This window comes from Onychostoma macrolepis, chromosome 09, assembly GCF_012432095.1.
Source record: "Onychostoma macrolepis isolate SWU-2019 chromosome 09, ASM1243209v1, whole genome shotgun sequence".
In the NCBI taxonomy this organism is placed as follows: Eukaryota; Metazoa; Chordata; class Actinopteri; order Cypriniformes; family Cyprinidae; genus Onychostoma; species Onychostoma macrolepis.
The window spans coordinates 15,190,191-15,208,358 of NC_081163.1; the positions used below are offsets into that span (position 1 = coordinate 15,190,191).

At 39.0% G+C, this 18,168-nt stretch overlaps 1 protein-coding gene across 1 annotated transcript; it reads left to right on the forward strand.

The window, feature by feature from the left end:
* The first annotated feature begins 289 nt into the window (after positions 1-289).
* On the forward strand, positions 290-17,925 carry parp4 (poly (ADP-ribose) polymerase family, member 4). Its single transcript, XM_058787365.1, is given in 38 exon segments — positions 290-325; positions 707-845; positions 3,276-3,471; positions 3,614-3,728; positions 3,877-3,955; positions 4,143-4,241; positions 4,349-4,504; positions 4,602-4,739; positions 4,844-4,999; positions 5,608-5,759; positions 5,857-5,967; positions 5,969-5,986; positions 6,326-6,424; positions 6,499-6,611; positions 6,614-6,681; positions 6,770-6,920; positions 7,335-7,477; positions 7,747-7,788; positions 7,791-7,889; positions 7,975-8,061; positions 8,149-8,313; positions 8,411-8,454; positions 8,646-8,724; positions 8,834-8,971; positions 9,097-9,304; positions 9,427-9,497; positions 9,573-9,760; positions 9,848-9,947; positions 10,059-10,229; positions 10,438-10,518; positions 10,603-10,683; positions 10,777-10,872; positions 14,385-14,522; positions 14,617-15,730; positions 15,824-15,993; positions 16,594-16,696; positions 17,026-17,158; positions 17,240-17,925. Coding segments are annotated over 37 exon segments (5,430 nt in total). The 5' UTR covers positions 290-325; positions 707-719; the 3' UTR covers positions 17,442-17,925.
* The last annotated feature ends 243 nt before the right edge of the window (positions 17,926-18,168 follow it).

Sequence of the window (18,168 nt, forward strand, 5' to 3'; positions counted from 1 at the left end):
ATTTTATCAGTCAGAAAAATGTCACAGTCTGTGATATCAAAATATCTGCTGTGACAATGAGCCCCATCAAATGCAGTGCTAAGGATTTTTTTTTTTTTAATTCAGCATTAAAAATGCTCACAACATGAAAAAGACATCAGACTTTCTCTGGTCACCCAAATTAATCAATAATTAATTATTCAACAGGACCACTACGAATTTTGTGTTTCTCTCCTCATTCTCTCCATAGTAAATCGTGGTAATTTGTGTAAGGTCCGTTTCGACCACTGGATGGAGCCCGTCTATTGTTTTCATCTCAGGGAGGGATAAGTGGCGTGTCTTTACTGTATGTACTGAACTTTACATTACTATTTACATCTTCTTTAACAGTATTTTCTTAAAACCTAAACGTGTCTCTCGACTCTAACTTTGTCCGCGGTAATGACAAGACAACTCTAGCGAGAGAGATACTGCCGCAGGATTTGGATTATTGCCAATACTTTCTATCAAGAGAAATATTGTAACTTGAGAAATGTAACATGTTTAATGCGTAATATAAGTATTGTACATAAAGATTTATTTAATGAATAGTCAATGTGTTTACTCAAACATTTGTGTTGTTACGCCATAGAAACTATTATTATTTTTATAGTGTTCATGTAATTGATATATTTATAGGTTACATCACAGTTTTTCCTTGTTTTTTCGCTTTTCTCTCCATGTTCAGACACGCTGGCATCATGACAGTGTTTGAAAACTGTACTGTGGTGTTAGATGTGAAGGATCTGCCTTTTAAAGAGAAGAATAAACTGAGATTAGCTGTTCTGGAGAATGGAGGAAACATCTCATATGTCATCAACAAAGAGGTTCCTGTTCATTTTTTACTCTTACCCACTATCTTTATTTTTGGTTTATAAAAACTAAGAGCAGCACACTGAGAGCTAGTTTATTCGTAGATAAAGAGCTGTGTTTCAAATGACATTTACACAATTTACACACATTTGGTTGTTGAACCCTCTAATACTGTTAATTTAAAGTAGTTAAAAATAACGCAGCGACGTGTATAATCCAATGACTTGAGGCAATTTAGTGCCATATTGCCATATTGTGCAAAGAAATAAAGAAAACCATGTGTAATACCATGGTATTATTACCATACATACATAGGGTACAACGGGGCTGAAGGACCACCTTCAGAAAAAATGTGCTATTCACTGCGCCTAAACTGTATAATTGCAGGAAAAAAATATATAGGCTACGTTGTATTGAACATTAATGGAGCAACAGATTTTGTGTGAAAATAAATCATTCAAGTTGTTTATTTTGTTTAAAAATCTTATAAATGTATGAGTGAAGAGGGGCCTTTTACCCCACACGGGTAAAAGGCCCTGTATGGGGTAAAAGGCACATTGTAATGATACAAATACTTCAGCTAAAATAATGGTTTTTTTTTTAATAATGTCTAAGTTAATACTTGTTCAAAACAATCACTTTAGCAAAGTTTGTACTATTTTCTGCTTATTTTGAAAAATAAAATAATAAATTTTTGTTCAATAAATATCATTAAAATGTTACCATATATATATATATATATATATATATATATATATATATATATATATATATATACATGTATATGTATACCATATATGTATATATATACCATACTTTTACATATTCTTTCGTTATTTAAAAACTGTTGCTTTAATTATCTTAAACAAAACTGAAAATCATAAAGAAGACCTTTGTCTCGAAATATATGCATTAATTTTAGCGATTCTCATTTGCTACTTAAATCTACAACATTTTAAAAAACATAAAATATTAGATAAAGTAAGCACAGAATCAACTTTGCACTGCTGCACACGATCGCGTCAAAGATCAGATAAATATACACGTGCATCTTGAAAAGCGAATGTTTTGGAAAGTGCTAAGCCATGTTTTTAAAATAATATCAAAGGCGCCTTTTACCCCGGGGTAAAACAGCCTCATCTGTAAAGCATGGTGGAGGTGGTGTCACAGCATAGGCATGCATGGCTGCCTCTGGAACAGGCCCTCTCAATTTTAATGATGACTTAATGTATGATGGCAGCAGCAGAATGAATTTGGAAGGGTACAAAACCATCTTTCCTACCAATATTCAAGAAAATGCCACCAGATTCACCAGAAAGCACTTCACATTGCATCAGGACAATGACCCAAAACACCCTGCCAGTTCAGTCAAGGAGTTTATCAGGGCAAAAAAAATGTAAAGTCTTAGATTGCTCAAATCAGTCTCCAGATTTAAATGTTATTGAACATGAATTTCACCAGATGAAGAGAAGACTAATGGCAGAAACTCCCCAAAACAAGCAACAGTTGGAATTGACTGCATTAAAGGCTGGGAAAAGCAAAGGATGAGACCAAGAGTCTGGTGATGTCTATGGGTCACTGACTCACTGCTGTGATTGTGCGCAAGGGATCTAAATAATAGCATTTAATCTTTTACATCTGCCTTAAATTCATCTGTCCCAATACTTATGCTCACGTCAAATAGTGGGATGAACTCTAAAAGTGCTGTCCTTTTCATTTGGTAAAACATGTATGTGTTGAAACAGCTAATAATAAAATTTGACATTCTGTACTTTTGTCTCATATTCATCTTTTAATCATACTTGCAAATGTCTTGACTCCACAGTAAACAGAGCAATTTTGTCTCTTTACTGTTCCAATACTTATGGAGGGCACTGTATATGTGTGTATATATGTCTGTTTAGCAGTCTTGATGTTTTCATTATTGATGTGTGTGTGTGTGTGTGTGTGTGTGTGTGTGTATAATAATGCGCAATAATGAAAACATCTGCTAAACAGACACAATAAGCAGAGTGAGCAAAGGCTGGTTTTAAAACTCAATGTGTACTAGTTGAGCCAGGAGACTCCACCAAGAGGTTGAAATCTGATCAGGCCCTTCATTGTTGTGTGCTTTTTTCTGCACGATAATGGCTGATTTGTAGATTGGATCCCCCTCTGTATTTTTGTGTTTTTTGTATTTCCCATTAATTTCCTATATGCTAAGAATACAAGTGTGACAATTTTTATACAACCATTTATCCTTTTCTAATTATGTCCACATTTGTGGTTAAAATTAACTACTCTAATGCTAGGATAATTTTATGTTAGTTCTTACAACAATAGCATGACAACTGCACTTTATGCTTTATAATGCTTAAAGTACAGTAAGTAATAAGTGTGCAGTGGTCCTACTGAGTCACTAAAGAGCTGCAGTGTATCTTCTGACCCACGTTTATCTTCTCCAGTGCTCTTTTGTAGTCACTAGCAGTGTGAATGACCTGAGCAGTAACCGGCAGCGCAGCATCCAGAAGCTGCAGATCCCAGTGGTCGGGACGCAGTATGTGTGGAGCTGTATGGACCAAGGGCATCTCCTGCCTTTGACGGAGCATAATTTGGCCCCACAGCTGCCATATCCTGGGTCTGAATTCTTCCCTAATTCAGGTAGGAGTTTCATGAAATTTGATTTCATGATTTTTGTTGAGAAATGTATTTGATATTATATTTGAGTTATAAAAGCATTAAGTGAGATTAAACCATATATTTTTGTGGCACTGTTGATATTATGTTGTATTTCACCCTAAAGAGGTAAAAGTGTCGACACACATACTAGGAAAAGAGAAGGACAAAGGTCACCCTGAACTCCCAAAGACTGAGGTTGAGATCCTTGAGAAGGGTGGACCCCGTCCTGGCAGGTTCAGGTGCGCTCTTGTTTTTTGTCACTGTCAAGTCTTGTGTTTATTCACCAGTTTATTCATTGTTCTACTTGTTTTAATCAGTTTCTACAGCACTTGTCCTGTTTAGATGTGCTTGTTTACCTGACTATGTCTTTTCATTCACTCAATGCAGAGTTTACAATGAAGGCGATCATGATCTGCCTGAATTTCCTTCATATTTTCAAGTGGCCAAGTATTCAGTGTTTGAGAGGGTGAGTGAGTTCATGCATCAATCACATTAACATTATTAGTGGACTTCAGGGGGGAAAATAAAATAAATAGTGAAAAATGTATGGTGTCCCCTTTAACAGATTCTTGAGCTGATTCTAGTAGCATCCACCACTGCACCACTGTTTGAAAGTGTTTTCATGTCTGCAAGTGTTTGATTGTGTGTTGCAGGTCAAACCCAAGACTTTGTCTGTTCTGGAGCTGCAGAGTGCCAAAAGCCGAGCAGGCCAGCAGTATCGTGTGTTGTGTTCAGTCTTGCATGAAGCTGAGGTTTGATCATTCTTTAAAAATTCACCTTGTTATCATTTGGAATCATAGATGGTGATGGAGGTGCTGAATTTGTCTTGTGGTGATTGTGATGGACTCTCTCGCTACAGACAGTGGTTCAGGACAAGCTTGTGTTCTGTGTGACGTCTGAATATGCAGTAGAAGCATATCTGCAGCTGATGAAGGAGATGGAGACAGAGGGATTTACAAAGACACACACATATCCACCTGAGGTTGAGCGCTTGGCGTCTTACAGTCTGCAGCAGGTTAGATAAACACAATGCTGATCTATTTTTATTCATTTGATATAAGTATAATGTGTCTAATGGGTGTGAAATAATTGCTCACTCTTTTGATTGGCAGCTGCTGTTGGAGGAGAAGCTGAACTGCAGCACATTGTCACAGGAAGTTGGTGTCTTTGTGGAGCTGGTTTGGACTGAAGCTCTTGGATCCCTTAATAACATCCTGACAGTCCCTGTCTCCAGAATCAGCCTCAATGATGTGAGAATGAGCTTAGATCATCACACACAGTGCAGTAAAGAAGCTGACAGGAATTTGCTGTGTTTAACGGTTCTGGTGTGTTTATTGGCTCTGTGCTGCTGCAGGTGAGCAGGGTGGAGGGATTGTTACTGCAGGCACAAAAGACTGAGAAAGAGGATGAAGTCAATGCCCTGCTGGAGGAGGTCAACACTCTTCTGCCCCTCAGAATCGAGCCTCCTTCCAAACACAAGCTCATGCCTCAGATTCTAGACCTTTGTCAGGTATCACATACATCAATTATACACTGTAAAAAGTGATAAGTTGACTTTACTTAAAAAAATTGAGGAAACCTGTTGCCTTAAAATGATTAAGTAAATAATAATAATAAAAAAAAAGTTAGGTGAACTTGACAATTCACTTAAATTATTATTTTTTTTATTATTATTTACTTAATAATTTTAAGGCAACGGGTTTACTAAATTTTTTTAAGTTAAGTCAACTTATCACTTTTTACAGTGTAGTATAAACTTATTATACTACTTTAGGACCATAAACCATTTGTTATAATATTATTTTCATGACAGTTAAGCATGACAAGACATTTTTTCTTCATATTTTTCATTACTGGACAGTTTTACTTTTAGTTTTTTTGTAATTCTCATTATTCTTAAAAATGACTGTCAGTTATATAGATAGATCATTACAAATTAAGATTTTTTTTTTTTAAATAATTGTAATACAATATTTAGTTTAAATAAATTCAAGTCAAACAAATACTGAGTTAAATTTCTTCACATTTGAGGATTTTGGTAGATTCTTGAATTAAAATTTTTAATTCAAGAGTGCAGATCTGACCTTTTTACTCTTTTAACTCTTCTGTCATCTCTAGCTGATCAGAGATATTGTAAATGTGAGTGAGGCTACTCTGGGAAACCCTTCACCCTCGTCTCTGGGAAAGTATCGAGCTCTGAGGTGCAGCATTGAGGTTGTTCCACCACAAAACTCTGAGTTTCATGTTGTCTCTCAACTGCTTCAGGACAGGTAAACATGATTGTGCTGTTTGTGCTCTGAAGTTCAAACATGAATATATTTCAGAACATGTCTTTAAATTATGGTGTTAATCTTGTATCCACTACAGGCCTGTTCAGATTCAGCAGATACTGCGTGTCAGCAGAGGGACGGAGCTTCAGTTGTTTAGGGAGGATTTAGGCAACATTAAACCCCTCCTCCACTCCACTAGTCCCAGCAGTTGTTGGAATACTGTCACGGTAAAAGTTATTAATAAATCATTAATTTAAATATTAGCTTGAAGTGAGTGCTGAATTTGACAAAGTCAATCTTAATATAACAATCAAGGAAATGAGGAATGCAAAAATACCATAGACCAATCCTGAAATACAAAACAAAACAAAAAATGTAATATCTGACTATACTATTCGTTTTGTAATGTCTTTTCAGTAATTTACTCTTCTGCAATAGTCATGCCTTCATTTTTGAGCTTTTTTCAGAAACTGTTGATATGTGTATGATTAATTGTCATTAATTTGGTTGATTAAACAGCATATCATGCAATTAATTGAATATAAATTTTGAAACATTCTTTATAGAGGTCTGCTGCTGCCCAGGGTTGGAGTCGAACAGCATGGAATTGAGAGGACGGATATCAGGAATCTTGGAGGAGGAATCTACTTCAGTGACTCTCTGAAGTCAGTGGTCTTTAGCATTACTCATGACAACTGGAAATTTTAGCCAGTCAGTACGTTTCTTCTCTGTGTTAAAGGACTAGTGTGAAATACTCCAAGCCCAGTGTGACTGACGGCTCTCGGCTGCTGTTGGTTTGTGAAGTGGCATTGGGTCGGTGTAAGGACCTGCTGAAGAAAGACACCACTTTGACTTGGCGCCTGACGGCTACCACAGTGTACACGGAGTTTGCCGCACTCCCAATAGACTCTCTGAATTTGAGGTGCTTTTCTTGTGTACTGAAATATTCTGCTTGTGTTTTGGGATCTGATGTGACTGTTGCATTTGTTTGTGTGTTTATATTTAAACAGGATGATGAGTTTGTCGTCTATAACACAGAGCAGATCAGACTGAAGTATGTGGTCCAGTACAGTCTGGAGGGAGACGAGTTAAAAGAGTTCCAGCCTCATATCAACACCTTTGTGGAGTTCACACAGCTTACAGACATAACGTCTGACATCTGTGAGTAAAGTTTAGTGAACAGAACATGCTGAGAGAGGCCAGCTTTTATATGTGGAAGAATCTGTTTTATTAGGGCTGTCAAATCGATTAAAATCTGTAATCAAATTAATTACATTATTTCCGAGCCTGTAACCTTGTGGGCAACACTCCAACTTGGTGACCAAAGTCTGAGTCCCAAAATCCTCTCCTAATTTGAGCTCGAATCCTCTCCTGACCCCATTCCCCACTTCCCCATAATTTTTAAATCCTGTTTTTTAAATAATTGTGGTAAATGGACAACTCTTTATGATAACGGTGTACTTTGACATGGTGGCGTGACAGATTCCTCAGGGATATCTGATGCTCTGTGAAGCTGAATGCTATGATTTGTGTTGTTAAATTCATTAGTGGTTTTGTGTGATTGTGTTTCTTTAGTGTCCATTGATGACAGTGAAGGTTTGGAGTCCACTAAGAATCCTCTGGAGGAGATGAATGCAGGTTTGCTGGACAGCAGTGGTCAGAAACTTCCTCTACAGGCTGTCAATGTGAAGTGCAAGCTGATGGACCTGCTTTGCCAGGTATGATATTAAGAAGTGTTGAGAAATTAGCATGATGAAGTATTCCAAAGTAAACCAAAAGAACTAAGCAATGAACAAAACTGCTAATTAGCTAAAACTAGACCACAACAAAGACACTACAAGAAATAAAAAGCAACAGAATTAGCAAAATAAAAGACAGATAAGAACCAAACTAAAAACAAACTGTAATCCCACATCCCAACATGTAGACCAGAACACTGAATTATAATTTTAAACCACAACCCTAATTACTTCTCCACTTCCACCAGGTCATCATTTTTCAGACCTACACAAACCAGAGTGCTGTTCCCAAAGTTTGAAGTATGAAGCAAAGTATGTCTTTCCACTGGAGGAGACAGCTGCAGTGTGTGGATTTGAAGCCTTTATCAGTGGAAAACATGTAATTGGAAAGGTGCAAATCATTCAGAATTTGTCAGATACAGCCTCTGCTCTTTATATTCTCTCTATCTTTTTCATAAGTCTTTTTTGTCTGATAGGTAAAGGAAAAAGAGCAGGCTCGTAAGGAGTACAAGCAAGCCATAGAGAAAGGCCATGGAGCCTACCTGATGGACCAGGATGCACCTGTGAGTTACTGTAACTGATCTGGAGCTGAGGTGTGTGTGATAATGTATCAGGAGGTTTCTTTAAGGTCATATGTTTATGTGAGGCAGGATGTATTTACTATCAGTGTGGGGAATCTTCCTCCTGGAGCCACAGTTTTGATCAAAGTGTCGTTCATCACTGAGCTGGTGATCAGATCAGGCTCTATAGTCTTCTCACTGTCTGGCAGTGTGGCGCCATGGCAACAGAGAGCCGCCCTTAATCAGACAACTCAGGTACGATGATCTTTTGTCACTGTATTTCAAATCTTTTTTGGCCTGCTGATTGTTACAATGTTACAGTGTTTTGACTGACAGTTGTGTTGCATTTCAGGCCACTGTTGAAAAGATTGGTGTGACGGAGCTTCAGTCAGAGGGGTGAGAATCTCAAATACTGGAGAATTCACAGCACATGCTGTTGAGTAACTATATAAAAGCTAGTTATATAATGTAGCAAACCACATGTTATTTTTATAATGCACCTGGTCTAGTTGAACTGTGGATGGTTTCTAAATAAGGCACAGAGTTGTTGGAACTCGCATTCATTTGTTCCATTTCTCTTACTTCAGGGAGTTTTCTCTGTCTATGTCCATTGAAATGCCTTATGAGATCATCAACTTGAGCTGTTCACACTGCATCAAAACCAAGGTTATTAGTTCACTTTTGTGCTTTGTCTTACTAAATACTGTATTTTCTGAAAAAAGAAACATATTCAGTTATGAACCATATTAACAGTATTATTGTTTTCTCTGTTCAGAGGACAGACTGTAAGGCAGTGATCAGCACGTTACTGGGACAGACTCTGGGATCTGAAGGGTTACAGGTGTCCTTCAGTCTTTCTAATATCCACATGCCCAGGATGTGGGTCGAGAACCATCCGGATAAAGATAGTCAGGTCACAAAATTAGTTACATCTGTTTTCTTGTTTGTCATGGATATTTTATTCCACACAAAAATTGCCACTTTTCATTTTACGTACCTTGACAAAAATGATCACGGATACCGATCTGATCCCTGCAGGCCTGCATGCTGGTGTTTTATCCAGACTTTAAGTCAAGCGGGGTGTCCAACTCTGGAGGTCCGTCCAGTGTGAGCGATGTGGTCATTCTTCTGGACTCCTCCAAGTCCATGCAGGGAGACACCACGCTGAACGCCCGCAGGATTGCCCTTCAAGTCCTCAAATCTCTGGACCGCTCACTGAAGATCAATATCATCTCTTTCAGCACTGGTTAGTGCTTACTGAAACAATCTGTTATTGTTTTGATCATCATGTGGACATTTCATTTCCTTTCCCTATTATGCCTGTGATTCAGAGTGAAGTATTATGGGTAAATGTGTGTGTTTTTACAGATTACATGGAAGCTTTTCCTGCACCAGTGCCATTAGATCAGGCATCTGAAGCAGCCAGAAAATTTATTATGGTGAGTAATGTTTAAAAATGAAATATGGTTCTGAATCTGTTTCTTTGCGTATCATTGCATTTCTCCTCTCTTCAGTCGTGTGGTGGCTCTGGTGGCAGCACTGATCTGTGGCGGCCTCTCCGGAGCCTGAGTCTGCTGCCTCCCTACCGGGGTGTGAGGAACATCCTGCTGCTCTCTGATGGACATGTTCAGAACCAGCCTCTAACCCTACAGCTGGTCCGAGAAAACTCCTGCCACACACGCCTCTTCACCTGCGGACTCAGGTCTGCCTTTAAACAAATCCTTCTTTTTCTCTTTCACGTAAAATGAATTTCTGAACCTACGGTTTGATTGTGTTTGTGTTTGTCTAGCTTGACAGCTAATCGTCATATGCTCAGAGCTTTGGCTCAGGCCAGTGGAGGAACATATGAATTCTTTGACACAAAGATAAAACACACTTGGACAGAGAAGGTGAATCATCCTCTTTATTATATTGTGTTTTAATAACTGAAAAGGAAACATTACCTTTGCAGTATGGGCAAGTCAGAGGCTTGAGTTGAAGAGATTTGTGGGTAATTTCAGGTGCGCGCTCAGGTTCAGCGTATGGAGTCTCCAGGCTGCAGATCAGTGGCAGTGAAGTGGCAGCAGTTCAATCCCACAGCGCCGCCTCCTGTTCAAGCCCCCTCTCAGCTTCACGCTCTCTTCAGTGACTGTCACACTCTCGTATACGGCTTTGTGCCACACTGCACTCAGGTAGACAGGCTTTACTGTTATGTTGGTGCATAGAAATAAAGATGATTAAATATTCTTCCTTGTGTTCATTTAGTGAAAAGCAGTCATTTATCAATATACTGTATGTAATATTAACTAGAAGACTATAAAAAGCATTAAGATGTTTAAACTGAATTACCCAGCTATTTGTGTATTTATTTTTTGAATTATGTAATATTTACTCTTTTAGGCCACACTGTTTGGTGATTTGAGTGGACAAGAGATCAAAACAATGGTTTCCACCACAGAACTACAAAAGACAAAGGGAACTGTGAGTAAACATCTTAAATACTTCATATAATCTGACACCTTATCAATTGTCTATCAGGCATTTGAAGTGTGTGTTCATGTGCAGCTCCTTCACAAGTTAACAGCAAGAGCGATCATTAGAGATTATGAAGATGGCATTCTAGCTAACAGTGAGGCAGAACACGAGGTACGATATTTGGCTGCATATCGATATTTCTTATATAACTGGCAGATTTGCTAATAGAAGAACGTGACTTGATGTCTTTTATCTCTTTATCAGGGGAAGAAAACAGAGCTGAAGTCCTACATCATTGAGCTCAGTAAAGAGTTCTCCATCTTGTCCCAGTTCACAAGTTTTGTCGCCATTGAAGAGAGGGTATGATTACTGCTAATTTAAGGATTAGACTTAAATCCAATTTATTAAAATATTATTAATAAAAAGTAGTGCTTTCAATCGATTAAAAAAAAAAAACTAATCGTACATTTTTCAGAAATTAATCGCGATTAATCCCACCTAACATTCAAGTTTTTAATATACTTTTATATTGCAATAATTTCACATTCAATCTTCAAATTAATGTACAAACAACATGAAGACAGTATATTTTTAATATTTGTTTAATGGCATCTTTATTTTTATGACTGAAGGCCAGTATCACTGATACCAATTAATACTGATTTCCCTATACAAATGTTTCCCCCTAATATTTAACCATTGACTATAGCCATTCAACTTTACATTATAATTAAGAGCTATCAATTTTAACATTTATTGGACTTTAAAAAAACTTCTAATTTAAGTGAACTTAAAACAATCTTCACATAAACCCCTTATAATAAATGTCATATTTATCTCCCTGTGCCCCTCAGCAGAAATATACAGAAATTGAATAAAGTTATCAAACACTAAATTCTAAACTAAATACAGATGAATCCTTAAAACTATAAAAGTTATTGATTTCCTCTTTTTTTTCTTTTATTCTTGATGAATAGACATCACAGCAGCTGGTTATTTGATTGTTTTGGCTGCTATTTCTTTAAGAGCTGCCGCTACCGAACATGACGCGGATCTGACACGCATGGTATTTTCTAAACTATACCTTTTCTGACCCATTTCAGTCTCTTCTAATGAACTGACGAGTTGAATCGGGTGTGTTAGATGAGGGGGACAGTGCTGGGATGCTCCAGGACAGTTTTGAAAACCATTTCAGAGACATGTTCTTAATGTAACTCATAGCCTATATAACATATTACATGCATGCACAGATTTATGGCAGCTTTAATTGCCTTTTTGGTAACTTCATGACTTAACTGATCACGACATTGCATACTCGTAGTTTCTTTCGTGATTTCATATGAAATGATACAGGCTATGCGAGCGCCGGCACCTTTGTGCTTGTATTGAAGAGCACGCACTGCGAGCACAGTACAGTTTCCACGCTTGTTTGACTCGCGCCAGACGCTGAAGTGAAGTTGAAGCAGGTGTCTGAAACGTCTCCTGTTTGATGTGCTCGTAAAGACATTCTGCGACTGAATAAATGCACTTCTTGTCAAGAAAAAAAGAGAAAGAATTAGCAGTTATGAGTGGGGTGGTCAACCTTAGGCCCCGCCCCTGCGTTAACGGCGTTAAATAATTTTATTTAAAAAATTCAACTGAAAAAATTAATCGCCTGCGTTAACGCGCTAATTTTGACAGCACTAATAAAAAGATTTTAGATTAACAAAATATTAATAAAAAATATTGTGAATTTATAAAGAAATCATTTAAAGTGAATGCAAAATAAAAAGTGAACATCTGTGTGCCAGGAATATGGACCCGTTTTGTTGTGTTTTCCCTCCCCATGTGCTCCGTGACCCAGTATCTCCCTTACTTGATTGTGTTCATGTCATCCAGGTGTGTCTTGTAATTACCCTCGTTACCATGTATTTAAGTCCTAGTCTGTGCTGTCTGTCTTTGTCGGGTCTACATCGTGTTATACGTGTGTCATTTGCCCTTCCAAGTGTGGATTACCCTGTGTGCAGGATTCTAATAAATACTGTTCCTTGATCCGCGTCTCCGGCGTTCCTTCCGACACAGTGTGTGACAGAAGACCTGACCTACAAAGAAAAACTTAGCTGCATGTTTCCCCTCTGTTTTGTTTCCGTGGTTCGTTCAGTTTTTTTTTTTTTCCTCCTGTTTTCCCAAATGGATCCCTTCGACCCCTTATCCCGTCCTGGAGCTGGAGCAGGGGTAAAGATCGTTCGAGGACCATACCAGACTGTTCCTGGACATTGCGTATATTACCAGCTACCCGGCTCTATGACGCCAGCCTGAACCCTGCGCGCAGAGTACCATCGTCCGAAGATGGCCCTCGAGAGGATTTTGCCACCTTTGTGAAGTGGATACTGGTGAGAAACAGATCTCCGTTCACCATCTGTTCCGAGGATGTTCCAGTCCGGACCCAGAGCCCAGCCCACCATCACCCCGCTGTGCGAAGCTCAAGCCTGAGCCCACCATTGACGGAGAGCCGAGACCACCACGATCGACGAGCCATCGCCGCATGGAGCGACAGAGCTGAGGAGGAGATAACCAAGGAGGGTATTTCCTCCTCCTTGGTATCTCCTCCCAAGGAGGAGATACCAAGATACCAGGTTCTTAGATACCAAAGATAACAAGAACTCGGCATCCACTCTCTTCTCTCGCGGAATACTCCTCTTCTGTGTTTGTATACACTGGTTTTCGATACAGCGCCACTATTCTCGCCTTTTTGTGCAACAGCAGCTGCTCCAGGCACGTGATCTTAGCTCAAATCTGATTGGACGGCCCGTTTCTTTGCAGAGCGATGGAGGAAAAAATCGACACACGGGATGGGGAAAAAAAAATCCTCACCAGTGTTGCCAACTTAGCAATTTTGTTGCTAAATTTAGCAACTTTTCACACTACCCTAGCAACATTTTCCTCCAAAAGTTTTATTTGGCAATTTTTAGCAACTTTTGATAAATGACTCAAACGATAAAAAGGCACACAATTACATCTAAATTACACAAAATGAGGAAACCAAAGATGCATAGCAGTACACACATCACATGAATTAAATTAGCTGCTATTTGCAATTGTTCAATTTTATAAGCCAATAATTTGAAAATAACTGAATAATTTAATAATTGTTCATTTATGATACACCTTAGCTTGTACCTGCGATTGTTGATCAGTTAGAACACTGTTAGAAAAATATCTAGAAAAATGGAAAAGGTACTAGTAATTTTTCAAGACCTTATGTGTTATCCATTATCCGTTGTAACCCGAAAACACAAAATACAATGGGTAACTTAAAATGCACATTAAAAAAAAAAAAATTCCTTAATATTAACATAGTAGATTGTGCCCTATTTTTACAGACTTTTCTTAGAGTGTAGCACACTAACTAAGTACTAATACACTGCTTAAAACTATAACTGTTCAGAATGTGTAGTTTTATAAGTTTATTAGCTAATACATTTTTTTTTTAAATGTATGGTTCAAAACTGTGTAAGTGTTCAATAATTCAGTGTTGTATTTAAAAATACAGTTATTTATTTATTTTAATATTATATTAGGCATTTATATTATTTTACAAACAAATCTAAATTAACATGTATAAAAAACTTTTTTGCTGAGATTTGATGTAGTGACACATTTTTGCGTCGTAATTACGCAATGTCATCGCGCAATGACATCACAACGTCATTTAGCAACAAATCGACCATCCTTTAGCAACCTCCCCTGAAAATTAGTTAGCAACACGGATCCTCGCTTTTTCGTGCCGTGACTGTATGTTAGCCTTGCCAATGTCAGTCAACTTCTACTAAAGTATGATATATAAACATTAAACCAAATTACTTCTGTGACCTCATTTGCTTTTTTTTTAGGACCAGAATGAGCTTGACACTGGATTCACAGATATTCCTAAAATCATATCAGAGGAGGATGTGGATATTTTGCCATATATTGGCTGGACTGAAGAGAAGCTGAAGACTGCGCATATTATTGGTGCTGAAGATGATGATGTATGGGTAACAGTAAAATGCTCTGTTGTCATATAAATGTAGCACCATGTAATGTATTTACAACAATGCATTTTAATGATTTTTTTTTTTCCAGATGGAATTGTGCAGTAGCAGCTCCACATCTCATGATTGGAATTTTTACTGCCGTGAAGGACGCATTCGGAAGGAAAGATCAAGTGAAACTGATTATTGCAAAGTGAAGGATGCCAAGGCATCTAGAATTTCTTTTTCAGAAGAGTCTGCAGCTCCCCCTGACCCCAAGCTGATATTGAAATCTTCTTTTGTTCTCTCCAGTAGTCCTTCTCCTTCTCCTTCTCCTTCTCCTTCTCCTTCTGAGGTTTGCATTGGCGCGTTTGTAGACTCGTACAGAACTGATTTGCCTTACAGATATACAGATACAGATACAGATTTAGAAGAATTATTATGTGGGTCTGTTATAACTGCTCTAAATCCTCCCCCTCCCCATGCTGCCTCTCTTGACCTCTCAGTAAAGGCACTCAGGTCTCAAAGCCTCTTTGGTTCCCTTCCCATTGAGTCAGTGGAACCTCGATACATGGCTAAAAGGCATGCTCGTCGTACTACAACTGTTAGTGCCAGGAAGTCCATACCTTCCTCCATGAGTGACAGGCTTCCTCTTCACCGTGCCGCAATGCCTCCTTATGCTTACTCCATGAGTGACGAGCATCCCTTTTACAGTACTGCCGCAGTGCCTCCTTCCCTTCATTATCCTGCTTCTTTTGCATCACTATACCCGCTCTCCAAAGATGACAGCCTTCCTCCTGTTGGTGCCAGTGTGCAAAGTACTTGCTCTATGGGTGAAAGACCTCCCATTTTTCATGCCAGTGAGATCAGCAATGCACGTGTCATACAGTTTGCAGGTCCTCCTGATTCTACTCATCTTGCATCTACAAGGTCCACATTCACAACTCCCCTGCCACCTCCTCCTCCTCCTCCTTCCAGCATGATGGCAGCTGTCCCTGCTTTCTATTCTCAGTTGCGCTTTCCCCTTACATTAAGTAGCCTCAGTAGTCACCCCAGACTTTTGAGTGAGCCTCTGAGTTTGTGTTCCTCAGCATCTGAACAATTATTTGAAGCATCTCCTCAACAAGAAGCACAACAGCAACAAGAAGTGCTGCAAGATATGCGACAGTTAGAGCAACAAATATGTCTGCAACAACCACCGCATCAGTCTATGAGTTCTGCACCTGGTAAGTTGACTCTGATTGATGAGGTTCCCTCTGTGATCAGTGTTCAGATAGATTAAAACATCTTTTCTAACCTTTGTCTCATTTCTCATGAAGATGCAGACAGCGTCACTACTGAGTTTGCTGTTCCTCGATATAGAAAAAAACCGAAAAGAGCAAAATTAAGCTTGGCAAGATGTTTCACACCACCTCATGGCAGCTTGGCAGAATTGAGAAGAAAATCTGACACAGTGGCTTGGAATGAGCTGTTTGAGCTTCAGCATGAGGTGTTTGCACACGATTTAATACACTAGATCAGGGATACTCAAATCTGGCTCGCAAGATCCACTTTCCTGCAGAGTTTAGCTCTAACCCTAATCAAACACACCTGAGCATGCTAATCAGTGTCTTCAGGATCATTAGAAAATCACAGGTAGGTGAGTTTGATCAGGGTTGGAGCTGAACTCTGCAGGAAAGTGGATCTCGTGAGCCAGCTTTGAGTATCACTGCAATAGATTATATACAGATGTGCTAAAACATTAGCCACTTTTAAATCCAGACTCAAAACTCATCTGTTTAGCTGTGCATTTGTTGAATGAGCACTGTGCTACGTCCGAACTGATTGCACTATGTATAATCACTCTCTATCCTTAAATGTTTTAAATTCTTTTAAAATCAATTTTTAAATCACTTTGTTTTTATTGTTGTGATTTTTATTATTTTCAATCTCTTATTATTTTTAATGACTATTTCACTTCCTTTTATGTAAAGCACTTTGAATTACCATTGTGTATGAAATGTGCTATATAAATAAACTTGCCTTGCCTTGCCTTGCCTTGCCTAAATGTGTGAGGGAATATGAACATATGCAATGTGTTTGGATATAGGATGGATACTGGGAGTGCACTGACAGGCTGAGCAGCTTCTTTAACCTGGACGTAGACTTTTTTGCAAATGTCTTCCTTAAGGAGAAAGGCATCTGTTCTTTTGGTAAGAGGATGTTTTATATGCCTGCTGCTGGTGTGGACCATATTGCAGCTTATTCTCAGCAAGAACTGCCCATTTAATTTGTTCATGTGTGCCATTATATACCATATGTACCTTGTGAACACAACTGTTTCCAAACAGACTGAGAAAAACACCTGTGAACCTTTACTGTGTAACACCAGCCAATCATAGTAGAGCTTGCTAGATTCAGTTTAAAGTGCAATATGCATCAGACTGAATTTAAATACAATTTAAAATATAATGCAATCTTCATTTTTCAGACACAAAAGTGAATAAGAATTTGTTAATCAGTCACATGTTTTGTGTGTCAGGTGTGAAGGCTCATGCTGAAATTCTGAGGCTGGTGGCAACTCTGCTGGTGCTGCAGCTGATCCGGGTGAAGAAGCTGGAAGTGGGACGGCTGCTCGAGTCTCTCCTCCGACTAAAAGAGTCCCAGGAGCCCAGGTACAAGCACAAGTTCTCATGAGGTGTAGTGATTGACTCTTGTATTTTTGGATCCATGACTTTCTGCTCTTCTCCATTCAGACCAATGTACTGGGAGGCAGTGAAGAGGGCTGTGGCCTGGGCCTGCCTGACAGACAGACCGTATCCGTGTGTGTGCAGCAGGCTGGAGATCGGCCGGGATTGGGAATCATCCACACGTCAACTACTGGGCTGTGATTCTCCACACCCATATTCCCCACTCAAACCTGTTTTGGACAGACGTATGGATGTATCAGTCATGTAGAAACTGGAGACACACTTCTATCATCATTTATAGTTACTGCTTCACTTGGTGTTAGCTTAATAGTGAAGAAATTATCTTTTATAGCCTTAAAGTGTCTCAAAAATATATTTGGACAGATTTAGTCACACTTATCAGAATTCCATTGCAAAATGTCAAAACAAAGTGTTTACAAATAAATGATGCAAAACTAACTAGTTAACAGACCAACTACACTCTTAGACTTAGTTCACACTGCAGGTCTCCGATCGGATTTTTTGCGCTGTTGTTCACATTGTCATTTAAATGCGACTGCCATCAGGCTCATGTGTGAACCGTATACGGCCCTGAAGTGACCCGCATGCGCAGAAGAAAACGTGACGTCAGACGCAGTTGTCACGGATCAGTCAGGCCCTTCACCCCACCAATCACAGCGGTCCAGGTCACCAGAGTACTAATCACCCGCACCTGCACCAAATCACCTCAGTAATCAACCCGGCTACTTAAACCAGCACCACTCACACTACACCGTCCGATCTCGTTGATTGCTACGTGGACTCTCATCTCAAGAAAACTAAGATATCCTTACCTTCCTAAGACTTACCTTTTAAGATCCATTCCTGTTGTTCTCCATTTGCCTCTGTTGTCTTCCCCTTCCAGATCCTTCGTCGAGGTGTATAAGTGTGAGTCTGTGTGGTTCCCCTGCCTCGCCTTCCTAACCTGCTGAAACAAGAAACCAGTCATTCACGGA